We start from the raw sequence: 17,172 nt of genomic DNA on the forward strand, positions 1-17,172 counted from the left end.
AAACATGTAAAGCGCTTGGAGTGAGACTACGACGTTGTGTCTTTTGAGTTTACATTGGTAGCAGAGGATGGTTTCCAATTATAAAGTACCACCAAAGCTTGATGAAGCCAGGCCATACGAGTGCTGGAAGAATGAAGTTAATATCTGGAGACGAGTTACGGAGCTGGATAAAAGAAGCCGGCACTCGCGGTGTCGCTGGGGCTCGAGCGGAGAGCCAGAGAAACGGCCATGGAGATCCCAGCGGGAGATCTGAACAAAGATGGCGGTATGGAAACACTACTGGACGCGGTGTTTCAGAGCGAAGAGAAAGACCGTATGACGCTTACTCGTGTTTTGACTCCATTGCAAAGGACCACAGCGTGTCCATGGCAGACTACATTATAGCCTTTGAACAGTGCTATAACCGGATGAAAAAGTACAACATGACGCTGCCCGACGCTGTTTTAGCATTTAAGCTTCTAGATGCAGCTTGTTTGATGAGAAAAGTCGACAGCTTGCACTGACAGCGTGCACGGACTTAACGTTTGCGTCTATGAAGTCTGCACTGAAACGGGTTTTCGGAGGGAAAGTAGCCGGCGTTTTCAACGGATTTCAACTGAATCAAGATGCAGTTTTCCTTACAGAGCAAAAAGGTCCTAAATGCAAACGAAACAACGGTACTTCATCGCGGAGTGGACAGCGACAACCACTACATCACTATTTTTGTTGAATAGATTTTTTTGTACCTCAACTGGGTTCCAGAGGCAGTTTATAACTTTAGTGAGGATCGGGAGATTAATCAATTACGCTGCATTAATGACGTCTGCGGTCAGGTGCTCTCATGTTCGCTCTGTTTACGTAGCTTTGTTAGCTCGGTAATTTAGACCAGCGGTCCCCAACCCCCGGGCCATGCACCTGTACCGGTCTGTGAGTTGTTTAGTACCGTGCCGCGAGTGTTGAGGTTCAGGTGTGAAATTTATGGTTTACAGGGTTTTTTTTCTTCATTTTATTGTTAATATTTATTGTTTTTATCGTTACCTTGGTTTCCCTGTGTCTTTTCCCGTATGTTATGAATACATTTTATTTATTTATTTTTGGTGCCGGTACTCATTTTATTTTGTTGTATTTATCCGCGACACCTTAAAGGCCGGTCCATAAAAATATTGTCGGACATAAACCGGTCCGTGGCACATGATTAAGGCAAAACTCGGGCCACTCCTCTACTCTGAGCCCCTCCCGGATGGCCGAACTTCTCACCCTATCTCTAAGGGAGAGGCCAGCCACCCTTCGGAGGAAGCTCATTTCTGCCGCTTGTATCCGCGATCTCGTTCTTTCGGTCACTACCCACAGCTCGTGGCCATAGGTGAGGGTAGGGACGTAGATCGACCGGTAAATTGAGAGCTTCGCTTTTACACTCAGCTCCCTCTTCACCACGACGGACCGGTGCAGCGTCCGCATTACTGCAGCTGCAGCCCCAATCCGTCTGTCGATCTCCGGCTCCCTTCTCCCATCACTCGCGAACAAGACCCCGAGATACTTGAACTCCTCCACTTGGGGCAGGAACTCATCCCCGACCCGGAGTGGGCACTCCACCCTTTTCCGGCTGAGAACCATGGCCTCAGATTTGGAGGTGCTGATTCTCATTCCTGCTGCTTCAGACTCGGCTGTGAACCGTTCCAGTGCGAGCTGGAGGCCCTCACCCGATGAAGCCAACAGAACCACATCATCCACAAAAAGCAGAAATGAGATTCTGAGGCCACTGAAGTGAAAGCACTCCGGTGACAAAGGCCAGCCCTGGCGGAGCCCATCACCCACCAGGAACGAGTCCGATTTACTGCCGGCAATGCGAACCAAGCTCTTGCAAGGGTTGTATAGCGATTCACGGAGAGGACAAACAATGAGTAGTTATTCTACAAGAGATAGTCCGTGACTGTGACATTTGTCAGAGATATTGCAAAACCAAGCCGAGACCTGCTGTTGGTCTACCCCTGGCTTCTGAGTATAATGAGACAGTAGCGATGAATCTACATGAGCTGGAGCCCGACGTGTGGTACCTTCACATCATCGACCACTTCACACGCTTCAGTGCCGGCAGCATCGTAAAGACAAAGAAAGCTGCAGAGATCATCAACTTCTTCATTCACACCTGGATAAGTTTTCATGGTGCCCCCAGGCAGCTCTACACGGATAACGGCGGAGAGTTCGACAACACAGAGATTCTGGACATGGCTGAAAACCTCAACATTGAGGTAAAGACAACGGCGGGGTATAGTCCCTGGAGCAACGGACTACTGGAGAGACATAACATGACACTTACAGAAATCCTCCTGAAGGGAAAAAAGGAACGAGGATGTGACTGGCACACTGCGCTAGACTGGGCCCTTATGGCCAAAACAGTATGCTTAATATACATGGTTATAGTCCACATCAACTTGTGTTTGGCCAAAACCCCAACCTTCTTTCTGTGTTGATGGATAAGCCACCTGCCTTAGAGGGCTGAACATATATCAGCATTACATGCTTCCAGGAAAGCATTTACTGAGGGAGAGTGTTCAGAGAGGATCAGGAGAGCACTACACAAGCAACTTAGGCCTAATTTTAAAACTTAGTAGCAGCCGCCATTGTTGGCAGCTTAAATTTGGCTGGGCCGCGCTATGAATTCTGGGATATGGTGGGCCATGAAGGACACACCCGACCCATCCTTCAAATTCGGGAAAATGAAGGACGCATTTGAAGGAGTCGACGAATTGGGACAGCCTTCGTCGCCTGGTAATCGGCCTTCAAATGCGGCCTCCAGAGGATGCAGCCGACGTTTTGGGACACAGTGGAAGTGAATCAGGCCTTTATGGTCAAATAGCTGCAGAGAAACCAGGCCTAAGGAAAAGCAACAAGCAGAACAGATTTGTTTGGGCCAAGAAACACAAGGAACGGACATTAGACCAGTGGACATCTGTGCTTTGGTCTGACGAGTCCAAGTCTGAGATCTTTGGTTCCACCTGCTCGGTCTTTGTGTGACACAGAAAACTTTAACAATGGTCTCTACATGTACGGTTCCCACCGTGAAGCATGGAGGAGGAGGTTTGATGGTGTGGGCGGGCTTTGCTGGTGACACTGTTGGGGATTTAGTTAAAACTGAAGACAGACCTGACCAGCATGGCTACCACAGCATCCTGCATCCCACTGCTCCAAACGTGACTTGGAAAAAATGCACCACTTCTATTTTATTGGTGACTATGTGATGTCATTTGAACACAGTGCTAATTACGAAAAAAAAGTATCTTTTCTTATTTAACACAACTTTCTAAATCACACATTTCTTGTATGACAAGAATAGCATTTAAAGTGTTTCAACATATTTATCTGTTTTGTTACGTTTGGCCGGAGGTGCTGTGATGTGTGCCTCTTGCAACAGAGGGCGCTGCAGCATCCCCAGCACCCATATTTCCCATGGCCTTGCAAAGGTGTCATGGGAGACAGTAAACTTTCTGACATGTATCGATGTACCATCCTGGAGGAGTTGGACTACCTGTGAAACCTCTGTAGAGTATGGCTTTATGCAGCTAGTGGTGACCTGACCATTGCCAAGTAAAATCAGTGGAAAAAAACAAACCGTCAGAAAAGATGAGGAGGAAAAAACTGTCAGTGGCCTTCCTGTTTGGGGGTTGTGTCATTGTTGCCCCTCCACTGTAACTGTTGTTAATGTCATTAACATCAAAACACCTGAAACTGATTAACAACCTCCAGTTACTTACTAGCTAAAGTCTCAAGTTTAATATGTCAGATCTTTACAAGATCTTTTGTCGTATGTCTCTCTGCTTTGCTTTTGCAGTATGATGTGGTTCTTTTTTTTTTTTTTTTTTTTTTTGGCCTGTCCCGTTTGGCTCTTTTGCATCAGAATTGTTGTCTAAAGGCAAAGAAAGATGCCCAACGGATTTACTTTACCAAACTGACCATCCCAGCCTTGCCGTAATGGTCCATTTGATTCACCTTTTATTGTTTATTTTATTTTCACTTACTGAATACGGGACAGACTTGACTGGAGGAAAGAAGGGGAGAAAGAAAGAGGGAAAGAGAAACAGCTGAGAAGAGGGACGGGGGAGAAGGGCAAAAAACAAAAACCAACAGAACGGGCAGAGAAAAAAAATGCATATATCAATCACCTGGATCACCTGCTGAGAAAGAAAAAAGAAAACAAGCAGAAGAGAACAAGAGTAATAGAATAAACAACATCACAATGATATATGGGAATATGACAGTAAATACTAAATGTTAAACATTATTGTGCAGCACATAAGATCAACAGAACACAGTGTGCTTTGAGGTAGGAGCCAAAAAGGGTGTAGTTTGTGGGTGTGATCACCCGTGTGTACACCTGTGAGCATGGACGCGCTTGTTTTTTGTTTTTTAAAAGGTTCCTTCATGTAATAATCTGCTAGAGGGTGTGGGGGGGCCACAGCCCCGTCCTCCAGGGCTTGAAGCAGGTGTGGAGGAGATCAAAACTCCAGACATCCAGAGGCCCCCAGAACACAAGAGACCAAGGAAGACCAACAGAGGGGCAGCTGCGCCACTGTCCCAGAAAGAGCTGAGGAGAGTCCCAGCTGAGGGCTCACTCAGCAGCCGCGGAGCAGAAGCCAGGGGGAGTTGCAGTGACGCGCCCGTGAGCTCCGCCGGCAGCCAGCTGCGCCTGAGTGACCGAGCCCCAGGCCGAGAGGCCGGGGGCACCCCACCTCCGAAGTGGCCCGAGCGAGCCCCAGGCTCCAGGCCCCGATAAGCGGCCGCCAAGGAGTGAGCCGGTGTGTACCTGGACGCCCATACAAAGAACCACCAACGCACCGATGTCTGAGGGGGTCCGCCACTGGTAGGGGAAGTGGTGGTAGGGGGAGATAGGCCTCCAAACCTTGGAGAGCCTGAGATGTCCCCAGAGAGGTGGCGCCTGACACCCAACCTGACATATAGACACAGACATACAGGCACACACAGACACAAACATCCATTCCCACCCTCATGCTCTCATATGCACTTACTCCACACTCAACCAACGTGGAGACAGACATAAAGAGACGCTGTACACACAATCACACTCCCCAAGCGTACACTACAAACCGGGTCTAGGTGCCCTTGCCCCTGGAGGGAGGAACTGCACCCAGATGTGGTTCTTAATCTTTTGCTCCGTGAAAACATCATTATTGAGCTCTTCAGCCAAATACTGAGCCTCTGAAAATAATTTGAATAGAATCGTCAGTAATCCCTGCACAACAGTTTTGTTAAAGCTGTTGAATAAAAGCTGAAAATCTGCATGACTTAATATTACAATCTAACAAATCAATTACTTTGCGTGTGTGTGTGTGTGTGTGTGTGTGTGTGTGTGTGTGTGTGTGTGTGTGTTTGAGGGTGCAGGTGGGGCCCATTTTGAATATTTTTCATTACTTCTGTTTGTTATCAAGATTCTAAAATGTGCACTTCAACTGGTGGCAGCTCTGATCTTTACTCAAACCTTACGTTATTTATTTCTATTTATTGACTTTTTTGTCAAGTACTGATGGATACTTTTGTTGTGAGAAGACATTTTTTCATTGAAACTGTGCAAATCTGGAAAATACCACCCTATTTCAACTGAAATAAAGAGTTGTTTTTGTGGTTGCAATGCTGCTGCAGGGATAAAGACACGTACTAGAGATGCACAAATTAAGCTCACTAATTTATTCAAAACAGATTAAAAGGATGCTTAAGCATTAACGTGTTTGCAGGGACAGTCTGGCGGCACTACATGACCTTCATATACTTGCTACTTAATGCAGAAAGGTGTAGGAAGGATGGCTCCGCCCTAGAAGGCTGAGGTGTAAATGAGCCCAACCATTTCACCTAAGAGTAATTAACAAAGACGTGGAAGACAGAGAGAAACAAAACCTCTCCACAGTTCTGCCAAACCATAACAGTATAATGTGGGGAGGCTAAGTGATATCCAGGGTGGGTGGGGGAGATGGGTGAAGAGAAACTGAATCTTTTTGGTTCTAGTTATTGAAAGTGAGCTGTCGTGGCTTACTCCTTCAACTCAACCTCCTCAAGCTCTTTCTCCTGTAAGATGTCTGGAAATGAATAAGAAAAGGAAATGAAATACACCTACAGACCAGCAGAATGAGCCAGACTGTGATGTTTACCCAACATGAGCAGCAATGTTACCCTCGCTACAGTAGAGTGTGTTACTTGGGTATGACTTATCGGTCTATTATTTGACTTATCTACGTGTTTTGCTTAAGGAAAATAAAATAGAATAAACATAGACAGGACGACTATGGGGATGTACAGAGCTTCTGTCATTTTGTATTCTAATAAGTGGAGGAAAGCACTGTGCAACATGCAAGCAGGTACAAAACAGAGGAGTTCTGCTTCCTGTGAAGGCAAATTGGTGTTATCCTCATCAACCAGTGAACTCTAATGCCATACGTACGGAGACATTGGAAGACACCACTCGCACACACTCTGCAATCGGTCAGCTTCATTACTCATTACAGTGTGTGGCTGTAGGGGGATGAGGCCAGTCAGCAACATGTCTGACTTTCCGAAGTTTCACAAATGGATCCCAAGCAAGCACGTACCAAACACGAGCTTCGGTATTCTAATGTGCATTTATTACACGTTTTAAATAAATAAATCATCCGTAAAATTATTTTACACATCCTCAAATAAAAATATATTTATATATGTATAAAAACAGACATTCAGCGAGCAACGAGAAGACAAAGGGTTAGGGGATGTGTCCGTGGATTACACTTACACTTCAATGCATTTTGTACACATCGAGACAAAACAGTCAGAACACAAGCCTGTGAATATCAAGTATAGCTGCCATGTTGTTCCATTCAATGCTAGTGAATGTCTGTTTGGTTGAACTGTGTGAGCGAGATAATGAGCAATCCCAGTCAGGACGCAGCGCCCAGCAAAAAGTGTGGACTGCAGTGTTACCAACAAATAATTCTGATTATAGTCCTTGTTGCCTCCTGTACACTACGAGACAGTTTGTGTGTCTGAATATAGCGTTCCCTGGCAGTGAGGTCAATCAGGGTCCTTCAAGTCTCCTTGAGCAGCAGGCAAGAGTCCAAGAAGTGACTCCACTGATAAAAACAACGAACAATAATCAACACAGGGCACTCTACTAAAACGATATCCTCAAAAAGTCAAACACTGAGTCATGAGGATTAAAAACAAACTTTTCTTTTCCTTTACTTTTTTACACAAGTCAGTACTAAAAATCCGGAGTACAAAAATATATGTTTTTTGTCTTTGTGTGGCTTTTTTTACTTTACAAAAAATAAACTACTCATCAAGGTATCATATTTATCAGTATAAAACTGTCTCCAGAGGTTTTTGGGGAGAGAAGAGAAATCCAGTCAGGTTCTCCTTTTTCTCTGACTTTTCCGTTTTATTCTCTGACGGGTATCACGTACGCTTAGTCCTTTGACTGAAAGGGTAGTGGATGAAGTCAAAAGGCCGGTGGTGGCTCGGATGGGTGGGCTGGTGCCCCTTTGGCAGCCTCTTCATGAAGTGGACTTCACGTTGGTGCTGGCGTGTCCGTGAGCCCTTCCGTGGACGCCCCCGACGAGTGAAAGCCATGTACCAGCCCTCATAACGGACGTTCTTCAGCGCCGTGTAGTTGTTCTCCAGAACGATTTCGGTGAAGATACAGTCACGGCCTTGTCCGTTTTTCTGCAAAATCACAAATGACAGAAAAAAGAGGATATTCACAAAAGATGTTAAAGATTTGCAGAATGAAAACCTTCCCCTCAAATGTGCAGCGTATGCTACAGTCATTACAAATCAAACAGAGGAAGATCACTATTCTCCCCCTTCAACAGACCTCCAGCAACCCTTGTGGGTCAGTTGCAGCAGCGCACACCTTCCTGTCATAAAGCCTTAATCAGACCCTAAGTGTCACTTTCATTCCAGGTTTGACTTCCTGTTGCATTTGTGGTTAAATTTAACAGCTCTGGTCAGCCAGAATAACAATCAGTAGATGCTTAAACACACATCACCCCCAGGTCTGCAGAGTTCAGTGAATCCCATTGAATTTAAGTTCCAGGTTACATCAGGTCTTTACGACAATAAAAGGCAGGCTATGAAAGATGGGTGACGTATGGATGAACGTGTGATGTCCAGTTGGTAACATCATAAAGTAAAAAAAGATGAGACAAAGTGTACAGTGTAGTTCTCTGAAACTGCACTAGCACGCAGTCCTGGCCTACTGTACAGAGTGTTAAAAATAGTCCTGGCACACTCCTGTACACACACTGAAAACACACACTTTCTGTCAATTCTTCAACACAAGCACACACACGCATATGCACGCACACATATACTGCGGGTGAGGTAGGTGGTGACTGGGCCGGTAGCTTGGGGCAGATGGTGTTCAAGGTAGGGTGCTGGGTGGGTGGAGCGTGTGTGTGTGTGGTAGGGTTACAGAAAGGCTGGCAGCTCTGTTTATTAGCCATCACAGTGAGAGAGGTCAGGCAGTCACCCACTAAGACACATCTCACATGACAACGTTAAATGCAGTATTGTGGAAGAGTCCTGAGCCAGCCTGCATTTCTTTATTTCTAACCCTTCCAAAGAGCCAGACTTTTGTAACTTTTAAAAGTGGTCCTTAGTAATAACTCTATGGGCTTTCCGAAGGTCTTCTTCAGTCATTTTCAGTCTGTCTGTTAGGCCACCTAACACTGACCTATGAATAATACGAGCATAAAAAAGGCTAAACCAGCGTTGTATCTACAAATAACGGCCAGCTTCAAAAAGAACCAGTTTTTCAGTTGTATCTTTAAGCATGTTGTTACTAGCAACCATTTACAAAAACACATAGTTTGTTTCCATGTCTTTTGTTGAATCTAAATGCCAAAGATAACAATTTAAGAACCATAAAGTAATAGTTGTGCACCAACAAGATGATTCCCAAAGAGCTATTAAGTGAAATGTTGGCATATCTCAGCATGGTGTGAAGAAATAGTTGAAGAAACTGGACAAGTGGAGGATAAAAGAAGAAGTGGCACATGTAAAAATATCTGCAAAACATGAGCAGATGAACGCCATGTCCTTCAGAATCAGGAAAAAAAAGAACCCAGATGTTCCTGTCTACTATACCGGCCACTGGGTTATGCGTATATGCCCTGTGTGCTAGCGTCTTGCATCCTGTGGTTGTGTGCTGGATTGTCTCCGGGGTATCTGCACAGCCTGCTCCTGGGCTCTTGTCTGGTGAGTTAGGGTCCAGCGTCTATAGATCTTGTGCTTACAGTTCGTTCTTGTGCTGTTTTGATTCGTGCCTCTGTGCTGTCTTTCAGTCCAGCTTTCTTCAGCCATTAGTAGCATGTTTCGGTATCAGCCAGTAGTACGTGCCGTGCAGGGGCTCGTCCTTCTATGATGGTTCCTGTTCTTGCTTCTCTTCTTTCTCTGGTTTTTGCTGCCTGACATATTCACTAAGCACACGATCAGTTGTGGCCATCTTCCTGGTGTACTCATTGGTCTTTGTTGTTTTATCCTAGTGGTTTTGACACTCACTAGTCCTCGACCTCCTTCCTTCCACTTAATGTACAGCCTCAGGGTGATGGACTTGGGGAGAAACCCTCCTTGCATGGTAAGGAGCTTTCTTGTCTTAATGTCACAGGGTGCTATCGCTTCCTCTGACCAGCTTATTATTCCAGCAAAGTATCTGATGACCATCAGGGCATTGGTGCTGATTGCCCGGTTGTTGCTTTTCCAATTCAGCTGACTCCTCAAGACAGAGCAGAGAAGACCAGTCGCTGCACCACCGAGATTTACTACAAGAAAGCCTTTGATTCAATCCCTGACACGGGGATCCTGGAATGGCTTGAACTGTACAAGACCAACAGGGCCCTAAGAACCTTCATCAGGAATTCAATGTGGTGAACAACACTACAGGCCAAGTTCAAGACAATTGCACAGGTCACCATCAAGTGCAGGATTTACAAAGGAGGAGCCCTGTCCCCACTGCTGTTCTGCATAGGCCTGTTCTGCCTCAGTGAGATCATTATGGATACTGACTATGGAATGGTGCAATCGTTAGCTGCCTTCTCTACATGAATGACATCAAGCTGTATGGATCAAACTAGGATCTACAGCAACAACATCGGAATGTCATTCGGATCGGAGAACAACAAGGAGAGGGAAGGTAATCAGAACTGAGTGGATTGCACTACCAGAAAGCATACACTGAGGACAGCTACAAGTAGCTGGGAATCCCACGGGGAAATGGAAACCATGAAGAGGAAAGCCACAACCACCAAAAACCTGCAGAGAGTCAGGCAAGTCCTGAGGAGTCAGCTGAATGGGAAGAAAACAATCTGGGCAATCAACACTGACTGCTGGTCATCAGATACCCTGCTGGGGTAATAAACTGGCCAAAGCAGGACAAAGAAGTTACTGACACCTCCCAAGACCCCAGAAAGAAGAGGAGTTAGAGGAGGAACCATCATGGAAGGACAGGCCCCTACACGGCATGTACCACCGCCAGATCTGTGTTCTAATCAGTCTACTAAAAACTCACTTTAATACATTTAGTTCAGTTTTAAAGTTTTGAAATCACTTCAGTCTCAACTTCACACCAGCTGGTGCAGGTGCAGCAGGAGGGGAGGAGTCAGAGAGAAACTCGGTTCGTAGAAGAGAACCTGCCCGCGAGCAGGTTACGTCGCAGCGTCTGTTACCCTGGTAAGTGACTCAGGGTTAAAGTTAACTCTCGTTCTGGAACTGAGAACCCAGAATTCCCCTCATCTCGGGTCGTTAGCTAAACCTGTTTCCTGGAATAGGACCAAAATGCTTTTGATACCCATCAGCAAGCTTCTAACATAATTCTGGTTGGATATTTGACCACTTTTCTTATCTGGCTGGTTTACTGGTATGAACCTGACTTTTAAGTATAGTCCACATGCCCATGTATAGCCCATGTTAATGTCAGCCTAGTTTATTTATTCCAAAACCAGTTTTTATGTGTGTTTGGGATCATTGTCCTGTTGGAACACCCAGCTGTGTCTGAGTTTCCAACATCTGTCGATATGATGTAAAGTTAAAGAATTAGGAGGTAATCCTCTTTCTCCTTTATTTCACCCATTTTGTGCCACGTACCAGTATCACTGGCAGTAAAACAGCCCCAGTGAATCCTGCTTCAAGTTAAGCTTGAAGGTGTTGTCACAGTCTCCGTCCATGGCAATGTAAAGCTGGTTTCATTATGGGCGGTGATGCTGGCATTGCAGCACCTTTCACTTATGGCAGGCTTGAGTCCTGGTTGTTCCTGAATATCCTGGGCAAATTCTTTTCTATCTGAGGACAAAAGTTTGGGTTTCTCCTGGGACTTCCAGAAAGATGACACATCTAAATCACTAATTACATATAACTGCTTGAACAGATGATCATGGAATCTGCAACTGTTTAGAAATGGCTCCAAGAGACCCTCCCACTTTGTGCAAATCTTCACTGAGCTCCTTAGACACATTGTTACAAGCGTTGCTCTCAAGCAAGTTATTTTTATGTTGCAAAGAGAAACTACCAGCTGTAGTCAGTCCTGATCACTAATGTGATTTTAAAAGGCCTGGGCCTTGTCAAATTAAAAGACATAAGTGAGTGTGCATCTATATTTGAGTCCATACGATTACTTTTGGCCATGTGTGGATTGGAGAAAATCCCAAATAAATTCAAACCCAATTCTTGTTTTTTAAAATGATTGAAGGTGTGTTCTGTACATTCATTCCACTTTGGAAAATCAACAGTTCAAAGAAACTGTTAAAAGCAAATTTACCATAACATTTATAATAATTCTGTGTACACTTCCGGCCACACAGCGTATGTTTTGTCAAAACTGTGGGAGTGTATTCAGTCTGGACTATTTTCAGTGCCAGTGTCATTATAACTCTGTATTGACAATAAATTACCTGTAAAAATGCAATAATGATAGTTTAACATTAATGTATATATTTAGATAATTCATTGTCTATGAAAAAAGCCTTTTGTAAAGCTTGGACATCTTATTTACTTTAAAATAAGTTTAGTCAGGATCACATAAAGTCAGCTTCAGTTATCAATGAGTCCATGAATTTCTTTTAACCAGTTTTTAAAAACATATTCATAGTTGTCCCACAGATTTATCTTTCTGTACAGCAACTTTAAAAAACTCCTCGTATTGATATCGACACGTCTCTGTGATTAAGCTTTCTGAGTAAACGTCGATAATTACTTTCCCACTATTACTAGACTTGATAAAGTGTTTGGTTCTGTGCTCGTCCTGTTGCATTAAATAATGTTGACCACTGTTTGATCAAAACTCAGATTATTAAACTTTTCCCTAAACCAGCCAACCAGTGGAACCAGCTCCCAGTTTGGACTGGGTTAACATCCCTACTTTTAAGAGTACACTTAAAGGTTTTCCTTTTGATGAAGCTCGCAGTCGGGGCTGGATGAGGTGATGCTGCAATGGGACTTGGCTGCTGGGGCTTCCCATGATGCAGTGTTTCTTTTTCACTCTTCATGTGTTTGGACACCACTACTGTATGTAATCATTAGTAATTAATTTTAAACCATGGGTCTCTTTCCCCTCACCCCCACAGGCAGCCTCGTTCTGCCTGTTTCTCTTTGTTACAGGAAACTTTCCTTCCTGCTTGCTCATGGGGTTGTTAGGGTTGTCTCTCTAATATTGTGGGATCTTTACTGTATAATATATGAATGTGAAATGAAATGGGATTGCACTGAACTTAATAAAATAATGTTATAGATTAGCTTGATTGATAGAATTAATCAATTAGTATTATTATTTTTTCTAATGTGCCATTAATTTTATGATTTTTTTTTTTTGACCAGGATAATAGTCACTCTGACATTTAGTGTGAGGAAGAAGCTGTTTCCAGGTTTAGTCTTTGTTTTGCTTTTAATGCGATTTATTCACAGAAAAAAATAATGAAATAAAACGAGTAAATCAAAAATGACTGTTGCTGATGTTATTGATTAAAAGCATCACTAATATGGAATAATTTTCTTTAATGTGACAAACAAATGACTTGTTCTCTGACATGCTAGGCCATTTGGACCCTGGATACATGACCCTTTCAGTCATATGGTCAAAGTCTGATTCTTTTATATCAAAGAAATCTATTTTATTTCTCTGATCTCTGCAAATTTCTCTTGAGGTCTGCTTAAAGCAGTGGATGGAGCAGTATTTTCTTGAGCTGTACTAGAATCAGCTAGTGAGTCGTTGGAGCATGAGCTGGCTGAAATCAGCTTTGAGCCTCACCTTGCCAATGAGCTTCCCTCTCTTGTTCATGCAGATGTATAGGTCAGTCTCAGCTCCCCTGATGCGCACTCGACTTCCAAAAGTATCTGTTTCCACAATGAGTTTAGCTACAGAGATCAGACAAAAGAGTTCAGTCAGCAACTACAACACAGAGATGGTTTCTGTGCCTTTTGTTAGACATTTTGCGTAAACATTAAATTCTGAATAAATGACTTTGCAGACTATGCAACCAGAAAAAATGAATCAAAAACACACACAAAAACGCTTGCATGTATTTCCAAGCATACACACTCTCATTCACAGGGAAGCCTATGGGACCATTCCTGGGGATTCATGCAAGTTGGAATTTTTGCAAAATGATAAAACCACGTGTCTCCTGAGCCTTTGAAACCTAAAGAGGCGATCCTGGCAGTCTCATTAAGACTCCCTTTTCAAATAATTCAGCACTGACCTCATGCATAGAGCGGCACATTTATCTCTATATCCTGAAAAGTACTGAAAGACATAGGAAATACAGGATTTTCATGTTTATGTTACTTTTTTACCCAAATACAAAAAATATTAGTAAATTCTCCTGTTGAAATAGTGCACCGTATTTCTATATCTCCTGGGTTTGCAGTGCATTCCTCTGACATTCACACACATATTATTTCAGAGCACCTTAAGACAACAGCAGATTGTCTATAACATTAAATAAACAATGTTTCAACAGTCACATTGTTTTAAATAGATTAACTATTGAGAAGCAGCAGTTACAGCTGAGCTGAACGATGGGCAGAGAGAATGTAGAAAGCACACAGACTTCCCCTTTCTCACTTTCTCTTTCATTCAAAAATGTACTTCAGGTGATCCTAGTTCGGACACACACACACACACACACACACACACACACACACACACACACACACACACACACACACACACATTCTGCAGCAGCAACATTTTAGGCTCCTGTACAGACAGTAGTAAGAAGGACACTAAACACTATTGATGCTTAAAGAATAAGTAGATTAGCTCCATGGAAGACTCGAAATAAAACAAAGAGTGTAAAGCTCGATGAGGCCCATTAGATTCTGAGGCAGGACAGAGAAGGGTTAAAGGTGGGGGCTGACATGGGAGCAAGAACTATGCAGGAAATGTTCAGGAGGCATAAGTAGGATGGCTTCTAATAGCTCTTCCAGATCTGCATGATCTCTAGAGGATCGCCTCCAGCACCATCCACAGCCAACTGGACAATTTTTCTAGGCCTCTTCCCCTCGAATAGTACAGACTGAATTCAGATAGAGTGCAAAGAGGCTACAAGTAAGTAACTCAATACTAAGTAAATAATACTTAGTATTGAGTAAAAAAAGAAGATAATGTTGATATCGTTGCCTTTCTTGGGAAATTTAAGCATCTTCAGACAAGACAGAAACACACGGCTCCGGGATTAATGATTGAAACGAACTGACACATTTATAATGCACGTAATGTACTTGACGATGTTTAAAGGATCTTACTCTTTTAAAATAATTTCAGACATTTAAATACAAAAGGTGATTTTGCAACTATGTTAATGTTCTCTCTTAATTTCCATATAGTACAGTGGCCCACCTTTCACTGTTAACATGGTTGAATTACAGTGAGAAACAAAACCAAACAAACAATTGTGAAATATGTCAAATACTTCGGAAGCTTAAAAAAGAATGAACCAGGTTTCATTTGTAAGACTATAGTTTGATAAGCACAAATTATGGTAATGTTTAAAAGTAACTGAAATCTACCTAAATGAACGCAGATAAATCAGGTTCCGCGGCCTCTGCGCTGTGTGAAAGCGATTTTAGAGAGTTGTCGGTGCAGTTATTACAGCAGGAGTTACTGGATTTCTCTTACCGTGCGCATCTCCATCCTCGGCCATGGCGTTGATCTTCTTGTTGGGCAGGACCTGTACATGTTTGCCGCTGGTCCGGCTGTAAAGCTGGTAGATCCGGATCAACCTGCGGCTCGTGCGGTCCGTCACTTTGCTCTGTTCGCTTACATGCTGCGTGAAATTAGGCGGGGACTGATTGGTTACCTGTCAGAAATTAGACGGCATTACTTACTTATTTATTTAAAATTTACAAGGTCGGTCGCGCGGCTTCGGGTCGTTGACGGGACTGAAGCGCAGAGAGAAAACGCGTCCGTTTGTTTTTCTCACTTCTTTCTTTCTTTCTTTGGGTTTTTTGTTTGTTTGTGTTTTGGGGTGGTGGTGGGGGGTAACTGTAACAAGTTCCAGAAGAGCGGCTGCCAGATGAAATTAACAGGTTCCAAAAAGACGCACGGTGTGATAACAGGTTGTGCATACAGGAGAATGCGCGCCGCAATGCCCAGAAGAAGAAGAAAAAAAGACGTCGTATGATTGAAATAAAAGCTCCACTACTCATTCATCATGGTGTGAAATATTATGAAACTACTTTAACTTCGTTCTTAATGTGTTTTTCTTTCACTGCACTCTCTCTCCGTCGCGTTCCGCTGTGATGGAATGAGTGGAAGTAACGGAAACGTTGGATCTTTCAACCCCCAATCTGTGCCCGAGCATCTTGTGCCAGGGCCAATATGTTCATCAGCAACCTGTCAGCAGGCCGCGCGCCGTGGGAGCCATTCGATACTGCCGTATTACAACATGTTATGTTACCTTTCCCCCTCTCTTTATGATTGCTGCGCATCGCTCGCTTGGACTGACGGTTTTTAACCTAATTCTTATTTTTGCAACTAAAATTATTTGCAGTATTTTAAAGACAAATTGTAGTAATGACATACCTGCGCGTAGTAGAACAATGCAAATAAGTGCAGGAACCTGCAAAAGAAAGAATACCGTGCATTCAGTGACTTAATACGGGGCTGCGTGGAAAAACATTAATAGTGCGTAAAGAGTCGAGGTTAAGCAGGACAGCACTCACACACAGCTGAACCTGGATGGGATGGGTCGCATGTTGGATGAAGTCAATTTTTACTAGGATCCGTTAATAAGAGCACACAATCTACAAAATAAGCAACCAAGTCCAAAGATTTCAAAGGGATCCAGAAAACGGTCAGATGCGCTGACAGACAGGTTTAAAAAAGCACAAGGGACACATTCTTCATTACATCTGTGACCTTCGCCGACAAAATCTTGCTCAGTTGAAACGGCAGTTAGTGCTCATAATGTGTCACTAAGGTATAGCTGCCCGCGTCTGTCACAGAGCTACCCAAAGTGCACTTGGAGAAGAAAAGCTCTGCGATGAAGTTTCTTTCTTGTTTCTACGTACAGCCCGTCACTATATTCCTCCTGCTTTATAAATCCTCGTGGGTCCTCTACGGCCTTCAGGTGTGTTTGCAGAGTGAGCTTACTCGGTGTTGTTGCACTGGCTCGATGCTGCAGCTCCGCTCGGCTATGGCTGGACTACAGACAGGACTCTCCTCTCTCTGCTCTCATCCCGCAAAGCTCCCGTGTCAAGCCTCTCGCTCAGTGCTCACACACCCCCGGTAAAAATGGCAGACTGAGAACAAGCCCCCTTTTTCTACAGAACAAAAGCGACCCCCCACACCCCCAGCCCCACTCTTTCCTCCCTTGCCTTGATGCGAAACATCTCTTTACCTGAGTAGCGCTCCGGACTTTGTTGAGGAACAAAGAGGCGAGGAGGAGCCCTGGCTGCCCTAGGGACTGCATGAAAAATTAAAACCACCAAACAAATACAGTAAATTACAATAAGGCATCAGGGTGATGAACACTTTTCTGCGGGCTTTACCTGTTTGTCACAAAGGCGATTTGATGACCCCGCAGACGCTCGCGTTGATCAGTTCTGGGATGCAAACATTGAACAAACAAACCAAAACAAAAACACCCAAATACAAACAATTAAAAAAGAAAACAAAATCTGATAAAGACCACAGCCTCTCTTTCCTGCAACATTTAA

At 43.8% G+C, this 17,172-nt stretch overlaps 1 protein-coding gene across 2 annotated transcripts; it reads right to left on the minus strand.

Annotated features, from left to right (window-relative positions):
- Positions 1–6,209: 6,209 nt before the first annotated feature.
- On the minus strand, positions 6,210–16,765 carry fgf8a (fibroblast growth factor 8a). Of its 2 annotated transcripts, none has more exons than XM_082557532.1 (5): positions 16,177–16,765; positions 16,037–16,073; positions 15,131–15,278; positions 13,259–13,365; positions 6,210–7,683 (listed from the first exon to the last, which is right to left on the minus strand). In XM_082557532.1, the coding sequence occupies exons 1-5, from the start codon at positions 16,206–16,208 to the stop codon at positions 7,417–7,419; spliced, it is 591 nt and encodes a 196-aa protein (XP_082413658.1). In that variant the 5' UTR covers positions 16,209–16,765; the 3' UTR covers positions 6,210–7,416. The 2 variants fall into 2 exon arrangements, with proteins under 2 accessions (XP_082413658.1, XP_082413657.1); XM_082557531.1 differs by having other exon boundaries at positions 15,131–15,311.
- Between the last annotated feature and the right edge of the window lie 407 nt (positions 16,766–17,172).

The sequence above is a fragment of the Aulonocara stuartgranti genome (genome assembly GCF_965226115.1).
Source record: "Aulonocara stuartgranti genome assembly, chromosome: 13".
Taxonomy (NCBI): domain Eukaryota; kingdom Metazoa; phylum Chordata; class Actinopteri; order Cichliformes; family Cichlidae; genus Aulonocara; species Aulonocara stuartgranti.

Coding starts and splice junctions, on each gene's coding strand:
- fgf8a (XM_082557531.1), bottom strand. CDS start 16,208: ATGCGACCCATCCCATCCAGGTTCAGCTGTGT. Junction 15,312..16,036: donor CATTGTTCTACTACGCGCAG/GTATGTCATTAC, acceptor AATTTCTGACAG/GTAACCAATCAGTCCCCGCC. Junction 7,684..13,258: donor GAGGGAAGCTCATTGGCAAG/GTGAGGCTCAAA, acceptor GTGATTTTGCAG/AAAAACGGACAAGGCCGTGA.